Genomic DNA, 17,989 nt, shown 5'->3' on the forward strand with positions numbered 1-17,989 from the left:
TTTAAGTTTATTTCTTGACTTGAATTTGCAGCAGTTGTTGTTGTTGTTTTTTGGCATCCTGCGGTTGGAGCAGCTCAGCAAACTCGGCAGTGTGTGGTATTTATGTGTATGTGTGTGTTTGAATTAAAAAGAATTTGTTTTTCTCTTTTAAAACAAAACAAAAAACCCCTTTTGTGGTCCCTCCTACAAACTGTGTGAAAAGACTCGTCCGAAATTGAGCGCAAGAAACAATGTTGGAAACGAAACGGAACGAAACGAATCGAAACGTGAAATTGGAACGTTTCGTGCTGACTAGAAAATTGGTGGGTGGGGGTGTGGGGCACTTGTTGTTGTTCCTGTTGTTGTTGTTTCTGTTGGAATTGTAACTAAAACAAAGCCTAACAAAAAATCTACGCTCAAAACTAACAGTAGCGAGTATTTAACGGTTAACAGTAAACAGTAAACGTTAATCGGTAATCGGTAATCAGTACAGTTACAGTTTCGGCTTCGTTGTGTGTGCGCGTGTGTGTGTGTGTGTGTGTATCGTTTGTTGGGTCCAGTTGCGTCTCGCTGGGCGGCTCAAACTGGAATGACTGCGGTGTGTGTGTGTGTGTGCGAGAGTTTGTTTTGTTATCGATATACATATATCGACTAATCGGTCTATCGATTAATCGATTAATCGACTTATCGATAAATCGAAATCACTTGCAAATTATGCGCCCAGCATTAATTGCTCGAATGCATCTTCCACATTGCTCTCGTCCAACAAATTGAGATGCGCTATGTGTGGCATTGTTGCACTGCGACTTAAACCACCGCCACCACCAATACCACCAGCAGCAGCAGCAGCACCACCAGCTATTGCACCACCAACACGATACAGACCCGCTGTCGACACATTACCATTCGATGTTGAATTCAATGAACTTAACGATTTGCGTGCAGCCGATAGTTTTTCACTTGTTTTGGTGCGATTAATTGCCGATTTGCGTTGCGTTGTCGTTGTGCTTGTGGTTGTTGTGGTGCGCAACTCCTCCAGCTGTCCATTGCCAGTGGGTGACTTTTGGCCAGAGAAATAGGCAGCGACAGTGCGCTGCTTTTGACCCACCTGCTCTTTGGCAATGCCCGCCTCATACAACTTGGGCACCGCCAACGAGTGTCCCGATTTAGTGCGTCGCAATTCACCAGCAGCAGCAAAACCACCAGCAGCAGCACCAGCAGCAACCACTGACGGTTGATTGTAGCGTATGGCAGCTGTACCATTGCTCAGCTGCTGTTGCTGTGGTTGATTACATATCTGTGTCCAGGAATCGCATTTACTCAAGCGATTCATTCTGGAGCCAGCAACAGCAGCAACATTGTTACTGTGCTGCTGGTGTTGCAGCAGCAACTCCTCCTCGTGTTGCCGACGACTTAGCGAGCTGAAGGCATTCACATTATTAAAAACTATATTTCGCGGTATTTGCTGCTCTGGCGTTTGATCCACATTCGCTGGTTGCGGCGTTGCCGGAGTTTCCACAATGAGTGGCTTGTGTTGCTGCTGTATGACGGTGGTAATGTTGCTGGTGCTCTGGCTATGAGTGCTGCTGGTCTGCTTGCTCAGCTGCGGACTCTGATAGGCATTGGGCACATAGTGATGCCGCTGTGGTGGTCCAAATTTCTTTAATAATGGCGCTTGTTCCTTGGGCAGCGATGATTTCACAATATCGGGCGTATCGGCTGGTGCCGATGATTTATACTCTTGCTGTTCGTAGTACAATTTCTGATGGCTTTCACGTTGCTCCAACACATTGCCCAAACTCTTGCGACGCAGCTCCTGTTGCAACTGTTGCTGCTGTAGCTGCAATTGTTGCTGCTGTTGCTGTTGCATTTTGTTGCTGAGCGTTTGCTGTGACATGACACGTTGCTGCAGTGTTGCCGTCTCAGGCAACATTGACTCACTGATCGTATGACTTCTAGTGCTTAGCCTAGGACGTGGTTGTTGTTGTGGTGGTGGTGGTACCACCGTTACCACCGTTGCTGGTTTTGGCGCCAATTGCGGCTTATTGCTGCGATCCACGGGTGGTGGTGGCATGGATGGTGCTGCTGCTGTTGCTGCTGCCTGCACATGCATTGGATTTGCTGTCCAGCTGGTCATGGATAAACTGGAGCTGGCATTTGAATGCTCCGAGCTGCGACGCATGCGATTTACACTCAAACTGGACTCTTGCTCATCCGCTGAATCATCTAGCGGATAGGTAACCACATAGCTTGTCTGCGCCTCAGCCGAGTAGCCGGGTTGACTTACTGGCTGATACTGCGGCTTGCGATTCGCCTCAAAATTGCTGAGCTGTGGAAAAAGCGGCTCTACCAAAGGCGCCTGATACATGCGACCATCCGGCGACAGACAGCCGGGTTTGCTGGATGAACTGCTTGTGTTTAAAGGCTGCACCGCTGCCGTTGTTGGTGTAGTGCTCGTTTGGGCTCTCAATGACGGCTTGCTAGCTGCGGTACCAGCTGCGGTACCAGCTGCGGTACCAGCTGCGCTACCAGCTGCACTACCGTTCCCACCCAGCTGTTTCATCGTGTAGAGCAGCGATTTGGCCGCTCTCGAATTCCGTCCAAAGACCTCATCATCACTCACATGAGCGGTGCGACGTCCAGCCACTGTAACGGCCGTTTGACTGCGTGGTTTACGCATCACTTTGATCTCCGCACGGTATTCGTGCATATTGTGATCCGAATCCAGATCAAGATCATCGTCCGTATTGTCCGTCATAAGGGGTGCGGTCAAACAGCTTGTCGGACTGTCGATGGGACTCGCAAAATCGAAATGACGCGTCGTCTGTGCTGGTTGGGTGGGTAAATACGTGGGATTCGCATTGGTCAGCACAAGTGGTGCAGCCAGTGGATTGGTAAGTGGTTCCAGGGCGCTACTCAGGCAAGGTTGACTGCGATAATTGCCTAAATTCGTGGCACCACGACGTGCCACAGCTGGCGTATAGTCTGCATAGGTAAATGAGATGTTGGTGGGTGGCGGTGGTGCTGTGATTGCTGCTGTGGTTGCTGTTGTTGTGGCTGCATACAGCTGCAACTCTGGCTGCATGGCATTGGGCAGCGAGGGTCGCTTCTTGAACTCACTGAGCGCCATAGGTGGCGCTTTGGAGCGCAACGAATTGTGACGTTGCACATACTGGACACTGCTTGGTGCTTGTTGCTCCAGATTGTCGCGCAGCGAGCGCTCTTCAAAGTGATGCGCCTTGCGCTTAAAGTCACTGTTATCCACCCGTGGCTTGGCCACCCAGGGCAGACCAATTGGCGAGTTGGCGGTTGTGGAAGCGGGTGACGGTGTATTGCTGTAGCTGGCACGTGGTTGCAGCTGATACGGTTGCTTGCCACGCCCACTGCTGGCGCTTTTCTGTGCTATGGGCTTGTAAATGTTTGACGCTGGCGCTTGACCTTGATCGATGGGTCGAAAAACGGATTGGGGTGCGTGTATAAACTGATTGACTGGTTGCTCCGGTTCACGTTCACGTTCACGTTCTCTTTCCCGCTCCCTTTCTCTTTGCTGCTGCATGCGCAGCTCCATTTCCTGACGTCGCTGTCGCTCCAGTTGCTCCTGTTGCTGTCGCTGTCGCTCCAGTTGCTGCTGTCGCTCCAAGTGCTGTCGCTCCAGCTGTTGCTCGTAGTAATCCCGCTCCAATCTGGCGCGCTGCTCGCGCTCGTAGCGCGCCTCCTGCTCCAGACGCAGCTGCCGTTCCAGCTCCTGGCGACGCTGACGCTCCAGCAGCGCCTGTTGCTGTTGCTGTTGCAGCTGCAACTGTTGCTCCCGCTCACGCTCCCGCTCCCGCAGCAACTGTTGCTCATGCTGCTGCTGTTGGTATTGCTCTCGCTCCCTCTGCAACTGCTGTTGCTCCCGCTGATAGTGATGCGTCGGTGGTTGCGGTGGTTTACCCTTTGTAACGGTCGCTGCCACGCCCGTTTCAAACGTATGCTTGATATTGCCAAACTTGTGCGTCCAATTGGACACGGAACGTGCACCAGCCCAGCCCAAGCCACCCTGATGATTCTGTTTATTGATGAATGCCAGGAACTTGTGATCATTCTCCGTTTTGGGCTCAAACGGTGGTACCACCTGTTGCACACGCCGCTTTACACTCACTTGCACCGCACGCTTTAGGCCAAGATTGGGTCCAGCATGGCTGCGACTGTGATCCTCCAGCTCCGAGTCGGTATCACAATCCGCCGAGCCATACTTGGCCTTAGCCTTGGGTATATCAATGGTATTGGCCCGTTTCATGAGCTGCTTTTTGCTGCCATTGAAGCGTGCTGCTTGACTCGCTTCCAGTGCGCTTGGAGCAGCCTCATAGCTGGCGTAACTGATGCCATAATCACCCGATAAGGGCCTTCTATTGTTGTTGTTATTACTGGGCTTAAGTTGAGCTTTGTGCTGGCTGTTGGGCACAAATTGATTGGGTCGATAGAGCTGCGTGCTGGGCGCACCAATAATCGCACTGGAGCTGGCATTGCGCTCTAGGGGAAGTGGTGCCACAATTGTCTGACTGCCCTGTGGATTGAGTATAAGCATATCCTCCATGTAGCGCCGTGCATCCGCCAATTCCTCACGACTTACACCCACCGTATGGCGACTGTTGCGTTGGCGACGCTTCGCGAATCTCTGTCGATTGCTCAGTGACTCCTGATCGGCACTCTCACGATCGTCCGCAATGTCACGACCGTCTGTATCTGTTGCCGGCAGTACCGGCAACTTTTCGGGTGCACTCAGACCGCTTTGAAGCCGTCCAATTAGGCTGAGTAACGCCTGACGCTGACCACCGTCGACGGCCAGCTCTTGGCCCAATTTGAGGGAGCACTCGAGGCGGCTGAGTGCATCGGTGACTTCCTCAAGTAGGCCGCGATTTGCATCGTTGCCAGCGTTGCCACTGCGCTGTTGCAGCGTATCACGCAAACCGGCGGCCAACAGACGCAAATCTTCACCGCTTTCGGTGCCCGAATCTTCCTTTTGTGGCACACTCAATCGTTTCACTTGCTGTTGTGCTTGCATGGTCGTCTCTTTGTCTTTTGTCGGGCTAACAACAACAACACTTTGTGGACTAATCTTATGTAAACTATTGCTATTGCTCAATTTGTTACTATTACTAAAGGTACCACCACTGCTGGTACCACCGTTATTGCTTAAGGTACCACCTAATTCTGTTGCTGCTGTTGCTTTTGCTGGCTGTTCTGCTTCCTCGGACTGCTTTTGTGGCAGGGACTCACCCTGTTGACCGTCAACCACTGTGGTTGCTTGCACCACCTGTTTGCTTAGCTCAACTTTGGCCAACTTTTGCTCCACCTGCTCCACTTTGCTGGACTTGGCCTCCAATTTGCTTTCCGACTGCTTTTCGCACTGTTTTTCCGTTTTCTTCTCCACAGATTTGGACTGTGCTGTTGGTTTTTGCTCCACTTCTTGCTTCTGCTCCGTCTCCGCCTCGTCCTCCTCCTCGTCGCTGTCGTCGGTTACCTCCTCAATTATTTCCTCATACTCGCTGGCGCTGCTTTCTTCCTCTTCTTCCACTTTGGCAGCGGCCTTTGCACCGCTCGCCTGCAAAATTTTCTGCTCTAAAAACGCGCAACGCACAAAAATTTCAGCGCAAATGTTTTAAAAAAATGTGTGAGAGTGATAGAAGAAAGAGAGAGAGAGAGAAAGATAGAGAGATATGACTTTATTTTGATAAGAATTTGCAAAGCTTTTTGAACGAGCAAAACAACGGGATAGGGTATACAAAAAGCATGATAAACAGTCGGAAGAGTCGAAAAGGTCGAGCAGACCGTTCACTTAGGCTGCCCTACGTATGTATGTATGTATCTTTTGCACTCGCTGGTTGGGTAACGAGCGAAAGCAACGAGTACCCAGCACAGCAAAGTGGATAATAGAACAAAATTTGGAATTTGGAGACAGGGACGGGAACAGTAGTCAAATCAAAAGCCAAAGTAGCAGATGTTTGGCTTTCAATGCGACGAGTAACGAGTAACAAGTAGGCGGGATCGAAAGAACAAACGAACGAGTATGAACGAACGAGTGAACAAGAAAATGAACACTTGTTTGAAGAGACAGACAGAGAGAGAGAGAACGAGAAGCTTTAAAGCTTTGAACGAACAACGAGTGAGCGATATGTAGGACGAACAAACGAGTGAAAGTTTAACGAGAGAGCGAACAACGTGTGAACGTTTAACGAGAGAACGAAGAACGAGAGAGTAAACAACGAGTGAATGTTTGACGAGTAAACAAACAACGAGTGAATGTGTAACAAGTAAATGTGTAAAGAGTGAGAAAATAATAAACAAACGAGTAAACATTTGACGAGTACAATAATTGATATGAAAATTATGTGTTTATCATGGTTATGATTTGTAAAATGTGTAGATAGATGAATGACTGATAGTTAAATTATCTAACTGACGAGTAATTGCAATACCTGGCCTGGAATATCACTTTATCTAGCTACTTTAGTCTAGCAACGAGTATGCGCTGTTTGCATATCTATAAGATACAAATACAGAACACAATCAGAAGCTATAGTAAGGCGAGAAATAGTGTGAGACACAGATACTATATATATAGAGAGAGAGTTAGACAAAAAGCGATTTATATATAATATATAGAGAGAGAGATTGAGTAAACACTACTTAAATAGATAGATAGACTCCAATAACCCGTTATTGTCTCACAGTTAGCAATCGTCTGTTTACTTCCTGAGACTGCCATTATCCTTTTGGGGTTAGTGCTGGTATATGCTGAGGTTAGGATGCACATTCTTATGACTATTACAAGACTTACCTTCGCGTTCCGCCATAAGTTCGCGTAAACGTGCACGGATCTTGCGACGCTCCTCGTATGTGGAGGCCTGTTCCAGCTGCAGTTTTCAAAAATCAAATCAAATTAAATCAAATATCAATAATTTTGAAAGTATGTCAGTTTTAAAAAATATTGTTTGATCTGTTCCGTATTCCGATCTATCTCGATACAATGTTTCGTTTAAGGCGAAATAATAACGATTACTCTTAATTAAGTTTATCATTTTGCAATTATTCAAAATAGTTCAAAAAAGGCTTACAAATCATTGGAATAATCTTTATATTGTATGAACGTTTATCGATAATCATAGTGATAAGCAGGGACTGCAAATAATAGTTACGAATTTAAAAAAATTGACTACAAGTCAAAAATAAAAATTATTTGTCAATTTCTATTATAAAAACTGAAGAATAAAAATTGAGTGCAAATAAAAATACCATAAATATCCGTAATATACGTCCTTTAAGGTATCATATGAATAGTATTGAGCCACACATCATAAATATTTTAAGATTTTGGAAATACACCACTTGGTTCAAAGGATATTTACATTCAATTTTTATCTTTCAATTTTTATAATAGAAATTAATTTTTATTTAATTTTTAATTTTGTTTTTTTTTTAATAAAAATTGAAATTAATAATTATTTTTAATTTTTATAATAAAAATTTAAATTAAAAGTTATTTTTTAACTTTTATACTATAAAAATCAGCATATAATTTTTATTTCATAATTTTTATTTTAAAAATTATAGCTGTTACGGTCCCTGGTGATAAGTAATAAAACATAGTCTCATAGATTTTCTTGATGTTATTGACAAAAAATTATTTAAATTAATCGACTTTTAAAAAACAGCAGCTGTTGTTGACTTTAATCGATAGCAAAATTTGTGTGCATTCATAGGTTTATCTTTTGTCGTCGTTATCGAACTCAATAAATCAAAAGCTATTGCTGCGGCTAATCGATAACACGTTCGTAAAGCTAAGTTTCTCTTTGTTAATTATCGTTGAAAACTTAATTAGGCGCTAGCCTAAGCTTCTGTCTATCGATTACAATTTTAATAAACCAATAGTTTTTGCTCCTGATTTTCAATAACAAAGTCAGTAGTGCATAATCGCTGTTTATCGATAACAAAGGACTATACCTTAAATATCAGTGTTGTTTTCAGACATAAGAAAATTGTTTAAATCATATCTTCTCTGCTTCTTTTTCTATTAATGTTAAAGAACATTTTGAACATTTTTAAAATAATTTTTTTCGCTTCTTTTTTAAATTTTATTTAATCGAAATTAAAGAGAACTTTCAAGTTTGTGTGGGGAAAACTATTCTAGAAATGTTCTTAAACGTTACAGATTTTTGAATTTAATTGAAAATTGAAATTTGTGAATTGGAACAGACTAGTGAAAATTGAAAGGATTTGTAATAATTGAACTCACCAATTGTCTAAGTAACTGCTCGTCCCAAATTTCCTCGATGTCACAAGTTGTGCGTGTAACTGGTGCTGAGGATGTTGTTGTTGTTATTGTTGTCTTCCTGTTGTTGTTGTTGTTGTTGTTATTAGTGTTGTTGTTGCTGTTGCCAGTTTTGCTGTAGCTGCTGCTAATACGTGTCGTTTTTACCTGAAATAATTGTGCAAATGAAACAGCATGAGTATTTTGTTTACTCGCAACAAAAGAGAAGAAAAATGAAAATGAGTAAAAACCATTGGCACAGTGTGTGCCGAAAAGCAAACGCCAGCTGTTTTGACTCTAAATACAGACGATGAACGCATTCGCCGGCAACAAAATAGAAAATTGAAAAAAAAAATGGAAAGAAAGGCCAAAAGCAATTTTACAACGACCCTGATCAACGATGATAAGGCACAAAAAAATATCAAAATCACAGAAACAAAAACAAACGAAATCGAACCAACAATTTGTCGTCCTTAGCCATGGCCAGACGTAATATCTTCCGGCTGATTCTGCTTCATGCTCAATTCTTGTCGCCAATTGTAGCCATGAGCCAATTTGTGTTGCCTTCTTTTCTTTTTCTTTTTCTTTTTCGTTTTTTGTGTATTATTATTTTGTCTATTTTATTTGCTTAATTGTTTGTTCTTCGACGTTAGACAACAAACTGAGCACTGAGCTGAACGCGCGAGTATACCTGGCGTATGCGTAATGCTGAGCATATTGCGCATACGCCGCGTACAACAATCTCAACGCAGACAATGAGGAAATGAGCGAAAATTTTGCAAATTCTTGCAAATCAATTACTACGAGCATTTCCATGAGTCATCTACAGTTTTCGATCGGTTCTTAGTTCTTCGTTTGTTCTATTTGAGATTGAGGTGTAATTTTTTTTTATGGTTAATTAATAAAAATATCTACATATATTTATACTTTTATTTTATTAAAATGTACTTAAATATAAGGAAATGTGTATGTGTTAATATATGTAATATTTTAAAGTTTATTTCGTCATCCAATTCTTTTTTTGAAAGATTCCAGTAATCAACATCCCAAAAAATTGAATTTTATTTATTTATAAAATCTACTAAATTATTTGAAGTTAACGATTTTTGAGAGAATATATTATCCACAGTTTTCGATCGGTTCTTAGTTCTCCGTTTGTTCTATAAGAGATTGAGGTGTGATTTTTTGTTGATGGAATCTAATTAATAAAAATATCAACATATATTTATGCTTTCATTTTATTAAAATGTACTTAAATATAAGGAAATGTATATATGTAATATTGTACAGTTTAATTCCTCTGCCTATCTCTTTTCTTGAAAGATTCCAGTAATCAACATCCCATAAAAATTGAGATTGATTTAGAATTTTATCTCTCTGCAAAAGAGCTAGCAAAAATTTACTAAATTAGTTGAAGTTAACGATTTTTGAGAGAATATATTAGATAAGAAGGACTTAAAATTCGTATGATATTTTTCTTATATCCAATTTATAGTTTTTGGTTCTTCTATATAATGAAGAGAAACTTTACTATACTACACTTATTATTAATATAAATTATTTTCTGTGAATTTTTATTAACTTTTTGGCATGTGAAATAAATACTTATCAGTATATTTTTATACTTTAAGTTTAGAAGACAATTTATTCTAAAGGCTTTAGAGACATCTTCAATTATTTTAAATGATACACCCTAATCAAATACTATCGAAGTCTAAATAAATAAAATAGCCTCTTCTGATATCGCAAGTAAGCATCAAAATGCCATAAAAAATACAAATTCATTTCTTTAATATTTAAAATTTTCCAAATACATTTGAAAAATACTCCAAGAAATATAAAAAAATAATAGCTAAATTTTTGATTAGGTACCTTAATAGATTTTTACCCCAGAAGTATAATAAACGAACTTTATAGCCATGCATGAATCCTGCTGGCGATTTAACTCAACTCTTTGACCGTCAAACACTTAAAATACTCGAAGCATTTTCCACTTTGTTCAGATACTTTGTATATGAGCATTATCTGGCAACTGTATCTGAAATACTTAAGCTACATTTGTAGTATATTTAAGGTCAATAAAGCGACTGTAGACCCCGCGAAAAGTTGAAAGATTGTTGTACAACGTAGAAATGTCGATAAATTAAGTATACGCAGCGGTTGTCCGCAATTGACTTTTTTCGCTGGCAGAAACAACGAAAATCAATGCGAAATTTCATTTAATTCCTGTACTTTAGTCGAATTTTTCCAACCCACGTTTTTGCCCTCCCTTTTTTCTAGTTGGAAAAGCAACTGACAGCTGTCCGAACGAACCCCCTTGCCACCCCATCCCCCTTTTCCGGCATTTTCCTGCCAACGAAAATTTTTGGTTGTTTATAACAATTTGACCAAATTTGGTCAGCAAAATATTTCAAAAAAAAAATAGAGAAAAATTCAGAAATTTTTAAATATTTTCAAAAGATTGAGAGTAAGAAAGAGCGAAAAGAAAAGTAGAGTGAAAGAGAGAGAAATAGAGAAAGAGAGAGAGACGCTAAACACGCGCTGCTATTTATAGTTATAGAGATTATTTAAGAAATACACAAAGGAAGAGAGAGGGAGGGAGAGAGGGGTGGAAAGAAAAAAAAAGACAGAGAGAGAGTGAGAGAGACGTAGACAGAACTTGCTAGAGTGAGAGCAGTTTCCATAATTTTGCTTGTACGCATTAAAGAACGTTCTTTTCCGCCTTCACAATATTTCAATATACCCTAAAATCTGGGCATGCTCACTTAGACAAACAGTTGGTAACAGCTTAAAAAGCATATGTGTGTTTGGTTACCCTATTAAATTTACTTGTATCTAAATTTATGCATGTAAGTTTATTATTTTATTTGCAACAAATTTCTTATTTAAATAGTAAAAAATTTTAAAAATTCAAATTTATCTCAATTAAATCGCTTTGAAATTTACTAAACCTTGCCTAAAGTTCTCATTATCTAGAAAGCACTGATTTATAGAGTATTTGGACATAACAGTATACCCTATAAAGCGCTATTAATTTTCTTAAGCAACAAATATAAATTCAAAAAAGAAAGCCCAAAAAGAAAAACACAAACCAATTTGTTAATCATTTTTCAACAATGAAAAAGAGAGAAGAAAAAATACAACAAAAAAATAAAAAAGAAAAACAAATTGAAATTTTTATTTCCTATACAATGTGGACCAACAAAAACAATAACAAAATAAATATTAAAAAAAAAAGATAAATATTTGTTGTATTTAATTGAAAATTTCATTTAAATTTTATTTTCATTTATTTTGATAATAATTTTCATATATGTGACGTGTTGCTGGCTATTGTTATAGTTTATATTGTTGTTGTTGTAGCTATTGTAGCTGTTCTAATTGTTAGTGTTGTTGAATAGGCTTGCCAAGTTATTTGGCGCAATTCCGCTAAAGCGTAACAAGCCTCACAAATTGCCGAAAGCAAAGCAACAACAACAGCAACAACTACAACAAAAAGGGGGCCGGCTGTTGGTCATAAGAGCAGTGTTGCCAACTCTTCAGCGCCCAAAAAAAAAAGCTATATCAATTTATCTATATATATATAAAGCAGTTTGTCCAACTGACTGATCATTGTACAGGCCAAACGGCTTAACGTGCGACCTTGAAGCTTGGCCACAATATACTTAAGAAAATTTCATTGTGGGTTAAGACGGCGTTTTGGAAAATTCGGCCTGCAAGTGCGTCAAAATCGAGGTCAAGAATTATAAATAAAAAATTTTTACAACTAATATGAATATATAAATGTAATCTACACCAAAAATAAAGATCATTCTAAAATTCAAGTTTATAATTCTTGATGTTTAGCATGTATTCCTTAACCCTTTCGGGACTACTGGGTTTAGACTTTCCACCAAAATTTACGTAGCCCGTCAGGAATACTTATTGGGATTAAATGTCCCAATGAAAATTCTTATTGGGATTCTAAGTCTCACATAAGAACATTTTGAGATTTATTAAGTATGCAAGACATAACATGTAATAATATTTCAAAAAGTATCTTGGCTTTCAAATAAAACTAAGTTCAGAGAGGGTTGAGTATTTATTTAAGTTATTATTGTTAAATTAAGACAATATGACAACGAATTAACATTCATAAATTCAAAGAAGCCTAAAATATTTTATCTAACTAAAAAAAAATGTTACAGATTGCCGAAAATTAAAATATCAATAATATTAGCTTAGAGACAAATAAAAATCGTGCTTGTATCAAACATTTTATAATTGGTTTAAGAAAATTCGGGATTACTTCTAACATTGCACTAGATTGACTTTATGCCGGAATTCCAGATTTTTATTTTCTCTATCCTAATTATAATTAGGTATATTTCTAGTAGTTTTTTCTAAACTTAATAAAAATACAAAAAATTCCCGCTGGTAGTTTTATTTAATCTTTTCCGCGATTGGTATACGCAAAACTTTAGATCTGGCGGGAAAAAAGCCAAGCTGGCAGCTTTTTATAAGAGTGGTAAGCAAGGGGGAAGGGGTAGCGAATGAGGGGGTAAAGTGGAGAGTGGAGTGTGAGTTTCTGCAGCCAAGCATGGAAATCAAAATGGAAATTGCAGGCCGAAAGGCACAAAAAAACAACAAAAAGAAATGCTGCCACGGGCGAAGTGTTGTTGTTGTAGTAGTAGTAGTTGTTGTTGTTGTTGTAGTAGTAGTAGTAGTTGTTGTTGTTGTTGCTGCTGTTGCTGCTCAACTGACCAAAGCGAATGCAGTCAGCTGCAGTTGTTATTAGTTGTTGTCGCTGCAAATTGAGCAACAGCAACAGCAACAACACATTGGCTTTGACACTGTTGCTGCCACAACAACAACAACAACCAACAAAACAACAACAACAGCTATATGATTAATGCTTTTAAATATGTCTCTAGTAAACCAAATTGTTGTTAAATTTAGCCAACAACAAAACAAAAAGATAAAGGTGAACATCAACGTGAGAAAGGCCGAACGAAAAAATTGTTTTGCTATTTCAATTGCAGTTGAAAATTCAATTTTAAAATTGATTTAATATTAGTTTCAACTGTTAACATTTTTTGAGTTTTTAATTTTTCCACTTTTTGTAGTGAAAAATTTCAAATGAAATTGAAAACTAAAGATTGTCTATCTGCTATTTTTCAGCTAATTTACAATTATAATTTTTTTTTTAATTCTTTTTTGTCACAAACTTTACAGAGATATCAAAAATTAATGGTATTTCAGTTTAAATGTTTGCAATATTCCATTAAACACATGAGTTTAAAATTTTAAGTAAATTTTGAAAAAGATTTGCTATTAATGCTTTAAATTCTAGTTTCAACTTACAATCTACAAATTGAATTGTAAACTATAAATTGCTCAGGCCAAAATGTAAAAGCCTTCAAATACAGTTTGGTGTCGTTCCAAATTTCCATGAGATTTTCAATTTGAAAATACAATGCAAAAAAAGATTTTGCTGTTTGGTTTTTCCAATATGTTTTTTTTTTTTTTTTTTTTGGTTTTACATATTTAGACACATGGAAAAAGGCAGAAAACGTATTTTGACATGCAAAATGAGCGAATAGCTGAGACAAAGATGAACAGGCACAAAATACACAGCGATTATGAAACGACGCAGAGCAAAAAAAAAAAAAAGAAAAGAAATGAAGTGAAGTGAAGAGGTGAAGTGAAGTGAGGTGAACAAAAAGAGGCAACAAGATTTGCCACGCTGGGAAAAAGGCTGTTAAACTAACAACAGTTAACTGCGGGAAAAACCGGCTCAAAAAGCCAAAGCCAAAGCAAACCACTTGCCGCTCTATACAAACTTTTTTTTTCTTTCTTCTTTCTATCTATCTATTTTTTTATTTTATTTCTTTTCTACAAACCACCAGCTGAGTGTGTATGGTGCGTGTGTGTGTGTGTGTGTGTCGTGTTTATTTGCCAACAGAAGCTGCAAAATATTATTATAAACATGTTGCGCTCGAATGAGTTTTGTAGCTATTAAAATAAAAAAAACCGGTTCGGAACCGAACCATGAACCAAAACCCCCCAAACACATTTAACACTTGAAAAGCCAATGCAATGAAATAGTCCACAAAATTGGGAACAACTAGGCAACTTAACAGTTAACAACTTGTAGAAAAATAGTTTAAGAACCTTGAATTATTTATGCTGTTTATAGAGTGTATTAAAGTGTACTGCAATATAATTTAGTTAGTAATTTAAAAGATACATAATTATGACTACAAATGAAATCTTTTCAAATAACATTCTTATGTTCTGTCAATCTATCTTACCATCAATCTTTATATCTATTCAGCTATAATCGTTCAATTATTTTAATTTTTATCTATTCATCTATTTCTTAATATCTACAGCTAGAATTGGAAAAGTTGCATAGTTAATTTAACAAATTTATTTGTTATTGTCTCAGCAATGTTGTGTGAAAATTTCAGCCTCCTAGTTCTTATAGTTTGGTATGTGCAGTGATCAGTGAGTGAGTCAGACAAAGAGTTTTATATATAGTATAAAGATGTATTCAATAATTATTCAATCTATTTTTTACATCAATCGTTACATGTATTCAATTATTGTTAAATTTATCCAAAAAAACTCTAAACGAGGTAAAAGTCTAGTGACGAAAGCAATTCTAGACCCAAAATTTCTGACATCCAATTTTGTGACGAACAAAATTCAGTTTAATCTAAAATTTTAAATAAAAATATAAATTAATATAAAAAAACGAAAATTGGCATTGTGCACTGTGAGTAAAAAGGGTGATCTTCTTTGTACATAAAAATAACTTTTTGCGCAGTGCCGAATGCCAATTTTCGTTTTTTTATATTAATTTATATTTTTATTTAAAATTTTTAGATTGAACTGAATTTTGTTCGTCACAAAATTGGATGTCAGAAATTTTGGGTCTAGAAATTGCTTTCGTCACTAGACTTTTACCTCGTTTAGAGGTTTTTTTTGTGGGATAAATTTAACAATAATTGAATACATGTAACGATTGATGTAAAAATAGATTGAATAATTATTGAATACATCTTTATACTATATATAAAACTCTTTGTCCTGACTCACTCACTGATCACTGCACATACCAAACTATAAGAACTAGGAGGCTGAAATTTTCACACAACATTGCTGAGACAATAACAAATAAATTTGTTAAATTAACTATGCAACTTTTCCAATTCTAGCTGTAGATATTAAGAAATAGATGAATAGATAAAAATTAAAATAATTGAACGATTATAGCTGAATAGATATAAAGATTGATGGTAAGATAGATTGACAGAACATAAGAATGTTATTTGAAAAGATTTCATTTGTAGTCATAATTATGTATCTTTTAAATTACTAACTAAATTATATTGCAGTACACTTTAATACACTCTATAAACAGCATAAATAATTCAAGGTTCTTAAACTATTTTTCTACAAGTTGTTAACTGTTGTTGCCTAGTTGTTCCCAATTTGTGGACTATTTCATTGCATTGGCTTTTCAAGTGTTAAATGTGTTTGGGGGGTTTTGGTTCATGGTTCGGTTCCGAACCGGTTTTTTTTATTTTAATAGCTACAAAACTCATTCGAGCGCAACATGTTTATAATAATATTTTGCAGCTTCTGTTGGGGCAAATAAACACGACAACACACACACACACACACACACGCACACCATACACACACTCAGCTGGTGGTTTGCTTAGAAAAAGAAATAAAATAAAAAAAAATAGATAGATAGAAAGAAAGAAAGAAAAAAAAAGTTTGTATAGAGCGGCAAGTGGTTTGCTTTGGCTTTGGCTTTTTGAGCCGGTTTTTCCCGCAGTTAACTGTTGTTAGTTTAACAGCCTTTTTCCCAGCGTGGCAAATCTTGTTGCCTCTTTTTGTTCACCTCACTTCACTTCACCTCTTCACTTCACTTCATTTCTTTTCTTTTTTTTTTTTTTTTTGCTCTGCGTCGTTTCATAATCGCTGTGTATTTTGTGCCCGTTCATCTTTGTCTCAGCTATTCGCTCATTTTGCATGTCAAAATACGTTTTTCTGCCTTTTTCCATGTGTCTAAAAATATGCCAAAAAACCAAAAAAAAAAAAAAAAAAACATATTGAAAACCAAACAGCAAAATCTTTTTGCATTGTATTTTCAAATTGAAAATCTCATGGAAATTTGGAACGACACCAAACTGTATTTGAAGGCTTTTACATTTTGGCCTGAGCAATTTATAGTTTACAATTCAATTTGTAGATTGTAAGTTGAAACTAGAATTTAAAGCATTAATAGCAAATCTTTTTCAAAATTTACTTAAAATTTTAAACTCATGTGTTTAATGGAATATTGCAAACATTTAAACTGAAATACCATTAATTTTTGATATCTCTGTAAAGTTTGTGACAAAAAAGAATTTAAAAAAAAATTATAATTGTAAATTAGCTGAAAAATAGCAGATAGACAATCTTTAGTTTTCAATTTCATTTGAAATTTTTCACTACAAAAAGTGGAAAAATTAAAAACTCAAAAAATGTTAACAGTTGAAACTAATATTAAATCAATTTTAAAATTGAATTTTCAACTGCAATTGAAATAGCAAAACAATTTTTTCGTTCGGCCTTTCTCACGTTGATGTTCACCTTTATCTTTTTGTTTTGTTGTTGGCTAAATTTAACAACAATTTGGTTTACTAGAGACATATTTAAAAGCATTAATCATATAGCTGTTGTTGTTGTTTTGTTAGTTGTTGTTGTTGTTGTGGCAGCAACAGTGTCAAAGCCAATGTGTTGTTGCTGTTGCTGTTGCTCAATTTGCAGCGACAACAACTAATAACAACTGCAGCTGACTGCATTCGCTTTGGTCAGTTGAGCAGCAACAGCAGCAACAACAACAACAACTACTACTACTACTACAACAACAACAACAACTACTACTACTACAACAACAACACTTCGCCCGTGGCAGCATTTCTTTTAATTGTTGTTTTTTTTGTGCCTTTCGGCCTGCAATTTCCATTTTGATTTCCATGCTTGGCTGCAGAAACTCACACTCCACTCTCCACTTTACCCCCTCATTCGCTACCCCTTCCCCCTTGCTTACCACTCTTATAAAAAGCTGCCAGCTTGGCTTTTTTCCCGCCAGATCTAAAGTTTTGCGTATACCAATCGCGGAAAAGATTAAATAAAACTACCAGCGGGAATTTTTTGTATTTTTATTAAGTTTAGAAAAAACTACTAGAAATATACCTAATTATAATTAGGATAGAGAAAATAAAAATCTGGAATTCCGGCATAAAGTCAATCTAGTGCAATGTTAGAAGTAATCCCGAATTTTCTTAAACCAATTATAAAATGTTTGATACAAGCACGATTTTTATTTGTCTCTAAGCTAATATTATTGATATTTTAATTTTCGGCAATCTGTAACATTTTTTTTTAGTTAGATAAAATATTTTAGGCTTCTTTGAATTTATGAATGTTAATTCGTTGTCATATTGTCTTAATTTAACAATAATAACTTAAATAAATACTCAACCCTCTCTGAACTTAGTTTTATTTGAAAGCCAAGATACTTTTTGAAATATTATTACATGTTATGTCTTGCATACTTAATAAATCTCAAAATGTTCTTATGTGAGACTTAGAATCCCAATAAGAATTTTCATTGGGACATTTAATCCCAATAAGTATTCCTGACGGGCTACGTAAATTTTGGTGGAAAGTCTAAAC

The 17,989-nt window shown here is 37.3% G+C and overlaps 1 protein-coding gene across 1 annotated transcript in view; it reads right to left on the reverse strand.

Annotated features, from left to right (window-relative positions):
* LOC117784923 overlaps positions 1 to 17,989 on the reverse strand; it is a 63,505-nt gene that overhangs the window by 6,690 nt on the left and 38,826 nt on the right. The window contains exons 11-14 of the mRNA XM_034622779.1: positions 8,255 to 8,437; positions 6,800 to 6,875; positions 2,497 to 5,580; positions 700 to 2,412 (exon numbers count right to left, since the gene is read on the reverse strand). Coding sequence (XP_034478670.1) covers positions 700 to 2,412; positions 2,497 to 5,580; positions 6,800 to 6,875; positions 8,255 to 8,437 — 5,056 coding nt within the window. The remainder of the gene's footprint in view (positions 1 to 699; positions 2,413 to 2,496; positions 5,581 to 6,799; positions 6,876 to 8,254; positions 8,438 to 17,989) is intronic.

This window comes from Drosophila innubila, chromosome X (assembly GCF_004354385.1).
Source record: "Drosophila innubila isolate TH190305 chromosome X, UK_Dinn_1.0, whole genome shotgun sequence".
NCBI lineage: Eukaryota > Metazoa > Arthropoda > Insecta > Diptera > Drosophilidae > Drosophila > Drosophila innubila.